The following is a 14,246-nucleotide window of genomic DNA, read 5'->3' on the forward strand; positions in this document are numbered from 1 at the left end:
ACAAGTTATGAAACTTGTGAAGCCCAAGTACTGCCTGGGGATGAATTTAACTTGTATGACAGGTGCAGAGCTGTCGCTTTCAGACATCTTAAGAAAGACGGAGTTATTTTGAATGCCTTTCTCTCGGTCACAAGGGAGCCACCAACGTCTCCACAGTGAAACCAACTGGCTGGCTGAAGGAACAGAAATCCTCTGCTCCGCCTACTGGGGATTAGGAGCTGAGGGCAGTGGTGAACATTCCCAAAATATTAGCCTTGGCTTTACTGGACATCCAGCGAGCAGTGCAGCCGGCATTCCTGGCGGCTCCCTGGCCCAGTCTTTGGCGCATGCGTCCTAGCATCTTTGGGCAGGCTTCCCCGCCCTCGTGACGCGTCGGCCCGGGCCTGGCCTCCCGGCGATCACAGCGGACAGGGGGCGGAGCCTAAGGGGGTGGGGAGACGCCGGCCCCTTGGCCCAGCTGAAAACGGAATTCTTTGCCGGCTGGCTCCCCACTCTGCCAGAGCGAGGCGGGGCTGTGAGGACTCCGCGACGCGTCCGCACCCTGCGGCCAGAGCGGCTTTGAGCTCGGCTGCGGCCGCGCTAGGCGCTTTTTCCCAGAAGCAATCCAGGCGCGCCCGCTCGTTCTTGAGCGCCAGGAAAAGCCCGGAGCTAACGACCGGCCGCTCGGCCACTGCACGGGGCCCCAAGCCGCAGAAGGACGACGGGAGGGTAATGAAGCTGAGCCCAGCTCTCCTAGGAAGGAGAGAGTGCGCCGGAGCAGCGTGGGAAAGAAGGGAAGAGTGTCGTTAAGTTTACGGCCAACGGTGGATTATCCGGGCCGCTGCGCGTCTAGGGGCTGCGGAATGCGCGAGGAGAACAAGGGCATGCCCAGTGGGGGCGGCAGCGATGAGGGTCTGGCCAGCGCCGCGGCGCGGGGACTAGTGGAGAAGGTGCGACAGCTCCTGGAAGCCGGCGCGGATCCCAACGGAGTCAACCGCTTCGGGAGGCGCGCGATCCAGGTAGCTGGGGCCCCAGGGCCTCGCCGGCAGGGGGCGCGCGAACGCGGGGCGCGGCCTCGGCGGATCGGGGCTGGAACCTAGATCGCCGATGTAGATTTGTACAGGAGTCTCCGTTGGCCGGAGGTGTGCATTCGACGCGTAAAACAGGCTTTTACCCAGCAAAAATCCTAAAGAGAGACATTGAAAAACCCACTGTTTAAGCTTTTTTTAGTGGTTTTTGTTCTGCCATCTCATGATCAGAGATGCAAGGAATAGACTGAATTGGGGAGAAAAGGAGAAAAGGAAAGCTTATTTAGGGAAGAAGATTATCTTGTCTGTCTGCTTTCAACGATAAAGATAAGTAAACTATAAGTTACACATTCTAGATTGGATTTAAGGAATTCTACAAAATCATAGTACATGGAAAAAATCAATGTAAACTTCTAAGCTACTATATGAAATCTGTTGTATTGTTTTCTCATAGAGGTTAATTGAGAATGAGACGGGATTCCTCAACCACAGTACTTAGTTCCTTTTATGTTAGCAGTGTCTTATGAGTGATGCATAAGAGAAAAAATATATAGTTCTATAGGTTTCTCATTCTTTAATTATCATACTCAGTGCCCAGATTACAAAAATATTCCTGCAGCAACTGTTAGGTCCTTTTTGAATGGCAAAGGATCTTCATAAATAATGCATCTTTATCTTCATTGTTAAAATACACTTATTCAATGTTTAACTACGAATCCTGCTTTAATTAGTACTGATATTTTTAATTTCTTTTACAATCTAGGACAACTCTTTTGTACTTTACCGTTGGCTAGTGGTCATATTCAGTACTCACCTCACTATCACCCTCTAAAACTAAGCTAATATTAAGGGATCTTGTTAATAGTGTAGATTTTAAAGAAGTGTTCATTTCTTCTGAATTCTTAGAATAATGGTGTAACAAATGAGGGATTTTTAAAGGAGCAAAAATATTGTAAAGTGCGTCTTAAAAACTTAAAATTTTAATAATTATAAAAACAAGTTATATATGTAATTCACCATTTTCTGAAATACTAAGAACAGCTATTTTCCCCTTTTTTTCTATGTAAAATATCCTTACATCACTAGTAGATATAACTTATCACGGTTTTTAAGAGATGAAATGAACATTTCTAATATTAATGAAACAAGCCAACAAAACATGAAAAGTATACTGCCTTTCAATTAAATGGTATATTTTAAAGTGCATAAACCCATAACAAATAACTCGATTTTAGACATTTAGTTACCAAAAATTGTCTTATAATTGACTTAAAATATGACAGCAAATGTTTTCATAATGTTCATATACACAAATGGCTGCTACAGGATTACTCCTGCAAAACATCATTTTTTCTAAGTTATGCATCATTCTGATTGACTGCTAACATCCAAGCTCTATTTATTTATTTGTTTGTTTTATTTTTTTGAGATGAGGCCTCACTCTGTCGGACAGGCTGGAGTGCAGTGGCACAAACTCAGCTCACTGCAACCTCTTCCAGGATGCAGGCGATTCTCCTGCCTCAGCCTCCTGAGTTACTGGGACTACAGGCACGCCCCACTGTGCCCAGCTAATTTTTTATTTTTTGTAGTAGAGACGGGATTTCACCATGTTGGCCAGGCTGGTCTCGAACTCCTGACCTCAGGTGATCTGCCTGCTATGGCCTCCCAAAGTGCTGGGATTACAGGCATAAGCCACTGTGCCTGGCCCAAGCTCTTTTTATATAGCAAAATATTTACTGTTTAACATTTTTAAATCTTAGCTATTATAAAATCCTGTAGTATACAAATATAGTTAGTTTTATGTTACATTAAAAATATTATAGTCTAAATTTAAAATGATGAACTGTTAAGGAAAAATCATTTATTATAATTTTATAAGATTTTGCATGATTTAATTTACTTTTCCCTTCTAATCTCCAACTTTGGCTCAAATTATCACACTACAAGCCAGTTATGAGCACAGACACATGACAAACAAAAGCCTTCCACACGGGATTTGCTATGAGAACTAAATAAATTAAAAAAAAAAAAGAAAGAAAAAAACTTAGTTGTTTATTTTCTCCCCTAAACCATTACTCCCAACTTCCAACAAACAGTAGTTGACTACCTAATAAATATTTGTAGACCTGGATTATGGAGGAGGGGTCAGCAAGGCAAATAATTTAAAACTTTAAAAGCCGAATAAATTTAACTCTGCCCATAAATCATTTAACAAAATAGATTCCCATGTTCCAATGGAAATCAAGATTTGTTTTTCCATAATGATGATCATCACTTTACCATCAACTTTCTTGTCTCTGCACGTTTAGAGAATAAAATGGCATTTAATTTGTACTGAGTAGAGTATAACCTGAAGGTGGGGTGGGAAAGCGGATTGCATCAGCAAATGAAGAAACACCAGACATCAGAGACCTGAACACCTCTGCACTGGGTGAAAACTTTACAATTAGGTGTTTCTTTAAATGGCTCCACCTGCCTTGCCCCGGCCGGCATCTCCCATACCTGCCCACACCCTGGCTCTGACCACTCTGCTCTCTCTGGCAGGTCATGATGATGGGCAGCGCCCGCGTGGCGGAGCTGCTGCTGCTCCACGGCGCGGAGCCCAACTGCGCAGACCCCGCCACTCTCACCCGACCGGTGCATGATGCTGCCCGGGAGGGCTTCCTGGACACGCTGGTGGTGCTGCACCGGGCCGGGGCGCGGCTGGACGTGCGCGATGCCTGGGGTCGTCTGCCCGTGGACTTGGCCGAGGAGCGGGGCCACCACGACGTTGCAGGGTACCTGCGCACAGCCACAGGGGACTGACGCCAGGTTCCCCAGCCGCCCACAACGACTTTATTTTCTTACCCAATTTCCCACCCCCACCCACCTAATTCGATGAAGGCTGCCAACGGGGAGCGGCGGAAAGCCTGTAAGCCTGCAAGCCTGTCTGAGACTCACCGGAAGGAGGAGCCGACCGGGAATAACCTTCCATACATTTTTTTCTTTGTCTTATCTGGCCCTCGACACTCACCATGAAGCGAAACACAGAGAAGCGGATTTCCAGGGATATTTAGGAGTGTGTGACATTCCAGGGTTGGTTGCTTTTCAGGGTTTTCTGAGGGAAAGTGCATATGAAATCCTTGACTGGCCCTGGTGGCTACGAATCTTCCGATGGATGAATCTCCCACTCCAGCGCTGAGTGGGAGAAGGCAGTTATTAGCACTTGGGTGAAGGCAGTCGGTGTGTTCACTCCAATGTCTGCTGAGGAGTTATGGTGAACCCACAACTTAGGCCCTAGCGGCAGAAAGGAAAACCTGAAGACTGAGGACAAAGTGGACGGGGGCCGAGGTAGGCTTCAGTAAGTCCCCGGCGGCGCTTTAGTTTGAGCGCATGGCAAGTCACATGCGGAAACGACACTCTCTGGAAGCCCTGGAGACCCTCGCCCAACTCCACCAGATAGCAGAAGGGTAAGAGAGGATGTGCAAGCGACGACGGATGCTAAAATCCCTGGATCACGACGCTGCAGAGCACCTTTGCACAGGGTTTTGGCCTTTGCTCTTACTACACTGAGGAGAGATTCCCGCGGGTTCCGCAGGCAGACTACACAGGATGAGGTGGTGGAGTGGAGTGAGAGCAATTGTAACGGTTAACAGTAACGTTTTCTTTCATACACACACACACACACACACACACACACACACACAGACATACACATGCTAGGATGCGGAAATCCCCTTATGACTTGCTACTTTTTGATTTTGTGATATTTTGTACTTTTTAGTTGTTCAGCAACTGTCTTATTTAATGGGGAGATTTTAAGTAACATAACTAGTGGCTCTCAGTTAAAATGTGAGGAAGAACTACAGCTCTTAAATGTAGCAATGGCACTGTTGCAAACTCAGTGCAAATGCCTAGATTGCTTTCTTCTTAACCTATTTATTTCTTTGTTAAATTTTTCTGATTGTTTCCTTTATAGAGTGTCTCAGGGTGCAGAGGTCAGACTAAGAAATATTCCAAATGTCTTTTAGAAGATAGATGCACTTATGCAGTAAATTATCTTGGGATATTTCCCAAAAGATTGCTGAAAAAATAGATTGAGTATAAAAACTTGAAAATATATGATGGCTCGTGGGATGTCCTACTATCACTGAACAAACTAAAGGTGCACTGCTTTGGGATTTAATTTCCAGGGTTGCTTGATCATTATATCATTGGAACAACTGATACTTCACTACTTTAATAAAGAATTAACAGAGATTGAACTCCAAGAGGTGGGTAATTTGGTTTAAAAATACATGTTCATGGATTTACTACTAACTCCTGAGAAATGTTAAAGGTTCACAGGGGTTCCCCTCTCTCAACGTTTGTAATAATTGCTCATAAGCAATACCAGCAATTCATAAAAACTGCTTACTTATGCCATAGAAAATGAAACACAAAATGTATACATGTATTGTACTTCTAAATGCTCATTCTACCAGATACACATTTAAAAGAGAAAAAAGGAACAGAAACAAGTAATTCGAGAGTGGAGACTTATAAGAAGGAGTACATTTGAGTTGAATACACAAATCTTTACTTCTCTACCAATTCCTATTCCCAAAATGAACATATTACTGGGGAAAGTTGAGAATCAGAGCATATGTTATTGGGGAAAGGATATGTTTATTGACACATAATCTGTACCAGGTATGCATTAAAATATATTTGTTAATTTAATATTTAAACCTGAGAGATAGGTATTGTTTCCCAGATGAGGACAATGAGGCAAAGAAATATCAAGTAACTTGCCAAAGGTTACAAGATATTCATTCCATGGATGCACAAAGAAGTGCATCTAGTTCCAAAGCTGATTATGGTTGTCTTGCTTTTCTTCCAATTGCACCAGCTTGTCCTCCAAAATCATGAATGATACACATGAAGATAACTTTTTAAAAAAAAAAAAAAAGCAGAAATACACAATGATCTCCCTTGTAAGCTCCTAAGGTGGCTTTTCTTTCTCTAACTTCTAGTAAATATAAACAGTTTGTTTGAAAACTATTTTAAAACGTCAACAATATGGAGAATAACCCCCCCCCCCCAACACACCTGTAAAAACCCAAATTTTTGGAACAAAGATAATGGAACTTCCATTTTCAAACTGAAGCACAGGGACAGAAAATATATTTCTAGTTATCACTTAAGCACTCAATCATTAGAGGCTACAAGAATAATATTTTTAAAGTTACAGTATTTTACAATTATTAGAAAACATTCTATATAAAAGAAGTCAGTTGATACTTTAAAATCTCCCATTTGGTTTATAAAATCCCTTAATTTGACCTCTATATCTTAAATTCCAAGATGTTTAAATTTGCTAGTTGCATTATACTGGGTCATGAAAAATTATCCCTTGAAATAGATATGAAACGTTACTTCATTTCTGGTTTAAATAACTTGTGGAATCTTTCCTAATGACAACTTGATATTAAGGGAAACTAAAGAAAATGTTATTGTGGATCCCACAGTACTATATTACACTGTTTTTTTTTTTGTTTTGTTAGTTTTTTTTATTTAAAGCAAACCTCAAACATTATTGGGTATCAATTACCACCTGGTTGTATTGAAATAGTAACTTATCAATGCCATGTAAAAATTAATTCCATTTTCGAAGCCACCTGGCAGACAGGTTTAGCTGTTTCATCAGCAGCCTAATATATACTGTTAAATTTGTTAAGGATTTCACTTTGAAGGATACATGCAAAAACATATAGTTACTATTTTCATGAGTCCTGCTTCTGGCTCCATTGTGGAATACAGAAAATTAAATATACCTGTTAAGTTCGTATCTAAACCTAAGACATTACCAAGGTTTGTACAAATTCTACTACCTGACATTTATTCCAAGAAGATCTGGAAAGTTAAATAAATTTATAAATTTAATAACATTCATTTGGCTTCATTTTTGTCTTTTATTTTTCACCTAAGTGGATGAATTTCTTAAAGGGTGTTTTGCTGTTAAAGCAAAATCTATGTAAAATTTCCTATGCCTTAAATGGTTAAAATTAGTAATTTCATAACTAAGGAATGAAACAGTTTCAAGAGGAGAGCTCGAGACTGATAAAACCCCAAACGCCTCTGGGAAAATGTATACTTAGGAATACTTTCATGATATTTTATTTCCCTAATATGGCAAGCACAATATTGTGACCAGCACCAAATAATTTATCGTATGAAGCTAGGTAACAGACCTTCAGCAAATATATACAAAAACTAATTTCATTTACACTTACACTGAGATTGCCCTCCCTTTTTTGAAAATACTAACACACTGTGTGCATTGATATGTAATAGTCAGTAGGGTTTTTTTCTTTTTGCTGATTCTATAATTACCCCTCAATTATTTTCAACAGTGAAACATATACTCATTTTCTTTTTATGCTTTACCAGAGATGGATTTTTTAAATCATACAGCATAATTTTTACAATGTTCAATACATTGCCACTCTATCAAAAGTGTAGCAAGTAGAACTAATGATATGCAAAACTTAGAGACATTATCTGAAGAAGCACTCATGTGAACTGCCTTCTGGGGCAAATGTGAAAGCCAGTATCTTCTAAAGTATAGTGAGGTCTGCCCTCATGTTTTATGTCAGCAACTAATCATAACCAAATTCTGACACGTTTACTAGATTTTCAGTATTAACAGAAACTGTCTAGTTATTTGATGAAAACTTGGAGAATAATGCTTAGGTTGGTGTAGTTCACAGTGTTCAATTACTAAGCTACAAAGAGATACCTAGATACACAATCACACATATATGAAAATAAGACAATTTTAATTTTAGAAATTAAAGGGGCAACAACAGTTGAGCCTCAATACTTTCAATATCTTCCTATTCTACTTATAACAACAGGAAAGAAAGAGGGAATGAAGAAAAGTGAAACAAGGACTTGACTGAAAGATAGAAGACCTAGATTCCCACATTGGTTCCTTAACTAATTCAATATATGAGTGCTAACTCATGTAACATCTCTACTACTATCCTTCATACCTGAAAAGTTTCTATAAAACGTTTCTCAATTTCAGCTATCCAAATGAAATTACTCCTTTCTTGCCTCTTAAATTCCCTACTCAGAAGATTTTAATGTCATTCCTTGCATAAGGAAAAAAATACTTCATTTTACAGAAACACAGTAACTTTCACATATAGGCCCTATTAATTACATAAGAAAAGAAAATTTGAACTAATACTAGTGCCACTAATTAATAATATGTAATTGGCATGGATTGTACATTAAGCACAGTAATGAAAATTAATGTATGGGTCAAAAAGCACCAAGCCTGACTTACTAATTTGCGGTGTGAACTAAATGTAAAACAAAGAGTTTGCTGGAAAAAGAACTAAGAACAATGTATTAAGATGACACACTGACTACCTCACAGCTATTCACATTACACTAGAAGTTTACAAAGGACCCCAAACACCTATTAATCCACTTCACACTCAGAAGCCCCTGGTATTAGACTTCCAGTAGATATATGGAGTCAGCTCTGGCACAGAAAATATTTTACAACAGAGTTCCACTCAAAACTTTAAGACCAATTACAGTAAGTAAACCATGTCTTATTTCTCATATTTGGCCTCCTCCCCAAATGCATAATCTATCTATCCTCTCATTATCAATGTTCTCTATTATGATGTTGTTGGGGCTACTTCCTCTGAACCCTGTCTTATGTGACCTCTGGGTCTCCATTCCATTTTAAACGAATCCCCATCTGCTGTCTATCTATGCACAAATTCTTCCATCCCCTTGGCTAAAACCTTTTAGTCTTGGCTAAAAACTGGGTCTTCCTGATAATTCCATTCCACTTCTTTCTGCGCCAGATACTAGGTACTGAGCTATGGATAACAGAGTAGGAGTCAGGACCAAGAATGAGTGTCTGGTATTTAGGTAGCTCTCAATGTAATCCCAAACCAAATATGTAAGGATAATCCATTGTTCTTCAGGTTTCTCTCTTCTCTTAGTATAAATAAGATACTTGCATTTTTTCTTCAATTAAGCTGCAAGTACTGTTATTGTTTGTTATTATATATTTTAGAATATATTTATAAGCAATAATACACAAACATAAAAGAAGAAACAGTTTATTCTGTTCACAAACCCACAGACAGGTCAGCAGATTATTGTCAACACAGAGTTTTCTTCTAGAGGGTGACTGTTGGAAAGATGTATATGGCATGGCTCCTCATTCCATCTGAGTTCTGAGTTTCTAAGCTCTATCACCTTTCCTAGGGCACAGAGGTACCCTCTCACCATTCTCAGAATCGCCTGCCAAAGTGCCACCTATAATATTTTCTGAAAAACATTTGATCATCCTTTGTTATTTGCTAATCTCTGGACTGCCTTTGATAGTTAGACTTATCACAGTAAGACTATTCCAAAATTAGTAGTTTTTAATATGTTTAAATACCACCATAAACAGAAAGATTTAAGGTCGTCCCCTTTCTAGGGAAGCATAACACTTTATTATACATTTGCTCCCAAGTATGTCTTATGTCTATAAGAATGGTGTTTGCCTCAGTAGTCATTTGAGGGCAACAAGTTTAAAACCCCTTGCATTTCAGAAAATTGTTTCTCAATGCTGGCTCCATGTCAGAATCACCCATGAGGATGTTTTAACATTTAGACTTGTTGATCAGCTCCAGGTCTACAAAATTAGAATCTCTAGGTTTGAGCCCCAATATTCCTGTGGTTGTTATTTAATAATTCTTGCTCATGGTAAACTTTCAAACAGTCCAGAAAGCAAAAAGTAGTAAGCAAAAATCTGAAATTTTTCCCACCCTCGTTCTTACTACCCAAAGGTAACCACTATTACAAATATTTTATTATCCTTCCAGAAATATAAGTACATATAATTGCAAACATCTCTCCCCCAGCATGCATATTTGGAAAACATGAATGGGATCATACTATTCTCTCACTTGCTTTCTTTAATTAGCAATAGATCTTTGACAACTTCCATTGTCAGTGCATATAGATGTACTTCATTATTGTTTATGGCTGCACAGTTTTATATTTTATGAATGAGCCCTAACAACAACAACAAAAAAAACAGTCTCCTCACAAGCATGTCAATCGTTTTTCTCTTTCTTGCACTTTGTTTGCTAATACACACTGCTATAAAGAAACATTTCTGCATACTTATACAAGTTATCTGTAGCAATTTATACAGGAGTGAATTGCTTTAGCTGAAGTTACATATCTAAATGTGTCTGTGGGTGTAAAATCTATCCATATATACATATGTATCCATACATAAAATATATATATACATATGTATGTATATATATATGTACATGTGTGTACATCTTCCCATACTTACAGATATGTGTGTACATATGTGTATATAAAGATATGTATTATATATATGTTCCATACATGAGTTATAGGAATAGAATTGCTGAGTCAAAGGGTGTATATAAGTATATAGATATATACACAAACATATACATATGAACTATATATACTATATAGTATATATGTGTATATATATTTCCATACATTATTTGTGTGTGTCTTTACATACTTAAAATAGTGGAATAGCTGAGTCAAAGGGTACATATATTCTCATACAGTTTTGATAGATATTGTAATGCTGCCTTTCAAAACAATTACACCAAGTTGTAATAGTAAGAGTGATTGTTTCCTGACAACTTTGTCAAAGTAGTCTTTTTTCTTTTTGCCACACTTGTGGTTATATGCCATTGTTTCTGTTTACATTTGTTTATTAATGAGTAAGATTATCTTTTTATTTTTTACTATTTGCACATATTCTACTATAAACTATTATATCCTTTGCCTTTTTTATTGGATTGTTGTTTTACTGGATTATGTATTTATTTATATAGTCTAGTAATTTATCTTTTGACATATATGATCAAATAATTGTTTTTTATTCTTGCTTATGTTATCTTTTTTCTTATGACTTTGGGGTTTTGAGTTTGAGCATGTGCAATGTTAGGAAAGTTTCTCATGAAATTTGGATAATCAAGAGTTACCTAAGGGATAAAGCTAGTGTCATAGGACATTAAGTTGGGGGAGGAGGAGAACAAGACAAGGGATATTCAGTAAGATTTTTCTCTCCTATCCCTGCCTATGGAATGAATTTGCTGATCTAAAACAGAAAATTATTTACCCCTGTTAAAAAAAACTCAATTAACTCAGGTTTTTAGGCCAGTGGAAGAGAACCCCCAAAACTTCCAATATTCAGTGATTCTGTCTGCATAAGTGACCCACAGATAACTTACTCCCTATTGACCCTGGCCTTTGGGACAACAGAAAAGGCACAAGGCTTGTAACCCAAAGGCCTGCCTGATGATTCCAGCCCTGGCTCTTGCTGGCCATGAAGTGTTCAAGATTTGAGGCTTTCTAGGCCTCATTCTTTCCACCTGTAAAACAGGAGTAATAATCCCAATTTTGAAAGGCCACTGTGAGGATAAAATAAGTAATATAAGTGAAATTACATGCTCAGTTCTTCATTATTAATTTTTTGGAGAGCACATAGCCAATAGTCACTCCGCATTCCAAAAGTATTTGGAATACCACATACCCATTGTTATGCTAGAAAGAGTCATCTTCACCATTGTATTTTGCTGAGACTAATATTAAACTTAGAATTCCCCTGCATACTGCAACTGAAAGAGAACAGGTATTGGGCAGCGGCAGTGGGGGAAACCAAGATGGAATTTAGATGTTCAAACTTTAATATTTACATTTTTTGAACAGGGAGCTTACTATATAATTATCCTTTTATTCAGATGGCATTCCTCTGAAATAAGCAATTACCCTTATCCCTAGGTCTAGTTCCTGTGGAGAGAAAATAATTATACTTTGAGCTATATGGCTCCAATAAATAAAGATAGATCCCTCAATTTAAATTTGATCCTCAGAAAACTGAGGGTCAGAGAACCCCTCAGGCATGACGGGATAATGTGACGGTTAATTTGGTATGTCAACTTGGCTAGGCTGTGGTACCCAGTGTTTGAGTCAAACACCAGTCTAAATATTGCTGTGGAGGTATTTTTTAGATGTGATTAACATTTAAGTCAGTAGACTTTAAAAAGCAGATTATCCTCAATAATATGGGTGGTCCTCATCCAAGCAGTTGAAGAGCTTAAGAGAAATGACTGAGGTCCCTCAAGGAAGAAGAAATTCTGCTTCCAGATTGCCTTTGGATTCAAGTCTTGCAACAACAACTCTTCCCTGGGTCTCCAATTTGTCAACCCCCACCATTTTCTGAGACAATTCCTTAAAATAAGTATTTTCTCTCTTTCTCTTTCTCTCTCTCTCTCTTTCTCTCTCCCTCCCTCTCTTTCTCTCCCCCACATATGTGTGTGTAGACATATAATGTACGTATATATAAAATTGTATACACACACAGAGTCATGTGCTGGATAACGATGCTTCAGTCAACCACAGTCACATATTGGTGGTGTCCCATAAGATTATAATGGATGTGAAAAATTCCTATCCCCTAGTGATGTCATAGCTGTCCTAAAGTTGTAGCACAACATACTACCTTTTCTATGTTTAGATATAAAACTACATTTTGTTACAATTATCTACAGTATTCAGTATAGTAACATGTTGTAAAGGTTTGCAGCCTAGGAGCAATAGCCCATACCATACAGCCTAGATGTATAATAGACTATACCATCTAGGTTTGTATATGATGTTTGCACAACAATGAAATCGCCTAAAGATACATGTCTGAGAATGTATCCCTGTTGTTAAGCAACCCCATGACGGTGTGTATATACATATACATATGTGTGGTACTGGCACGCACACACACACAATTGGTTCTGTTTCCCTGGAGAACTGACTGATACAGATAGCGACTTCAAAAGATGTTTAATAAGTGCCTTTTCTCCTTTCCCCACCATGCTTTATTGCAACAACTAGTTACATTGTCTAGGCCCAAGAAACCCTCACCGCTCCCACTCCATTCCTCCAGTATCTTTAAATGACACTATGCTGGCATCCGACATCGTTTTTCTTCCAGGATGAACTAACCCTTTCTAAAGCGCCCTTCCTCTGTGGGACAGAAAACCTAATGCCCCCCTACAGAAGCGGAGGCCGGCTGAAGGTGGTGGTAGGAGGGGAATACTGGGGGCGTGGCACAGGCGCACAGGAAGACGCATAAAAGGATCTGGTTCCCATAGAGCTGACATTCTACACAACAAACAAGCAAACAAATACATAAGTAAAATAATCTCTTCGTCCTAAGTGCTATAGAGAAAAAAATCACGGTGGTATGAGGGTGCCTGAAAAGGGAAGCATTTCTGAGGAAGGGCTACTTACTTCAGAAGAGACCTGAAGGAAAAAGAGCTAGATTTGCGAAGAGGGAGAAAGAGCAGCCATACTAGACAGAGGTGGCATGTGGCCCCAGCACAAAGCACGGTGTTGGGTAAATTCTGAGTGAACTCTACCTACCGGGGAGGTGCATTTGTAAATATCTAGATAGATATTTAGAGTGGCTACGTAAGAGTGATCGCTAAATCTCACTTTTTCCAAAGGGCCCCGTTTTGTCTTGGGTTTGTACCGAGGTCAGGCAGCAACGTCAAGTGACGGGGCGGGGGATGGGGAAAGAGAAGTCTGCCGCTCCTCTAGGCTACCGCACCGCCTTAAGTGGGTGGCTCGGCCAGTACAGGCCTCACTTTCCTCCCCTGTAACGTCTGGGGGGCTTGACGACGGATCTGTAAGGCCCTGTCGGCTCACGCTGTGGTTCCACTTCTTCAACTAGGCCACTAGGCCCAAGCGCATGAACAGGAAGCCACTGAGAAGCGGGCCACATTTCCAGGTTCCCGGAGCTGGGCCTAGTCCCGTATCCTCTGGCACACACCCAGCCACTCAGGCCGCGGGTCCAGCCCGCGAGGTTTAGGACAGATCCAGGCAGACCGCAGGCTCCGGGTCGGGGCACCGGGTCAGCGCGCCGGCCTGAAGGCGGCGTCCTGGGCTCGACTTCCCGCGCGCGGAGAGCCGGCGAGCCCGCGTCCGAGTTCCTGGACCAGAGCCGAGCCTCGCTTAGACCGCGCTCAGGACCCGGCTCCTCCGCATTCTCGGGCTGCCCCTGTGTCCTCGACTCACCCCTCCTTTCTGCCGCTCCTTCCTTTCCTTGCCCTGCTTTTACTGTTCCCAAACAGGACCGCTTTTCCTGTCTCCCAGCTGGAAAGGAGGAAGGGAGAGAGTCCAGAAAGGATCGGTGATGTG

General features: G+C 40.2%; 1 protein-coding gene and 1 long non-coding RNA gene across 3 annotated transcripts in view; one reads left to right on the top strand and one right to left on the bottom strand.

Annotated features, from left to right (window-relative positions):
- Window positions 1–14,246, bottom strand: part of LOC109028365 (uncharacterized) — a 133,468-nt gene that overhangs the window by 117,854 nt on the left and 1,368 nt on the right. The window lies entirely within an intron of this gene.
- Window positions 384–6,920, top strand: CDKN2B (cyclin dependent kinase inhibitor 2B). Its single transcript, XM_004047879.5, has 2 exons — window positions 384–998; window positions 3,552–6,920. Exons 1-2 carry the CDS (start codon window positions 843–845, stop codon window positions 3,810–3,812), a joined length of 417 nt encoding a protein of 138 aa, XP_004047927.1. The 5' UTR covers window positions 384–842; the 3' UTR covers window positions 3,813–6,920.

Source organism: Gorilla gorilla, chromosome 13, assembly GCF_029281585.2.
Source record: "Gorilla gorilla gorilla isolate KB3781 chromosome 13, NHGRI_mGorGor1-v2.1_pri, whole genome shotgun sequence".
NCBI classification, from domain to species: Eukaryota; Metazoa; Chordata; class Mammalia; order Primates; family Hominidae; genus Gorilla; species Gorilla gorilla.

Coding starts and splice junctions, on each gene's coding strand:
- CDKN2B (XM_004047879.5), top strand. CDS start 843: ATGCGCGAGGAGAACAAGGGCATGCCCAGTGGGGGCGGCAGCGATGAG. Junction 999..3,551: donor TCGGGAGGCGCGCGATCCAG/GTAGCTGGGGCC, acceptor TCTCTCTGGCAG/GTCATGATGATGGGCAGCGC.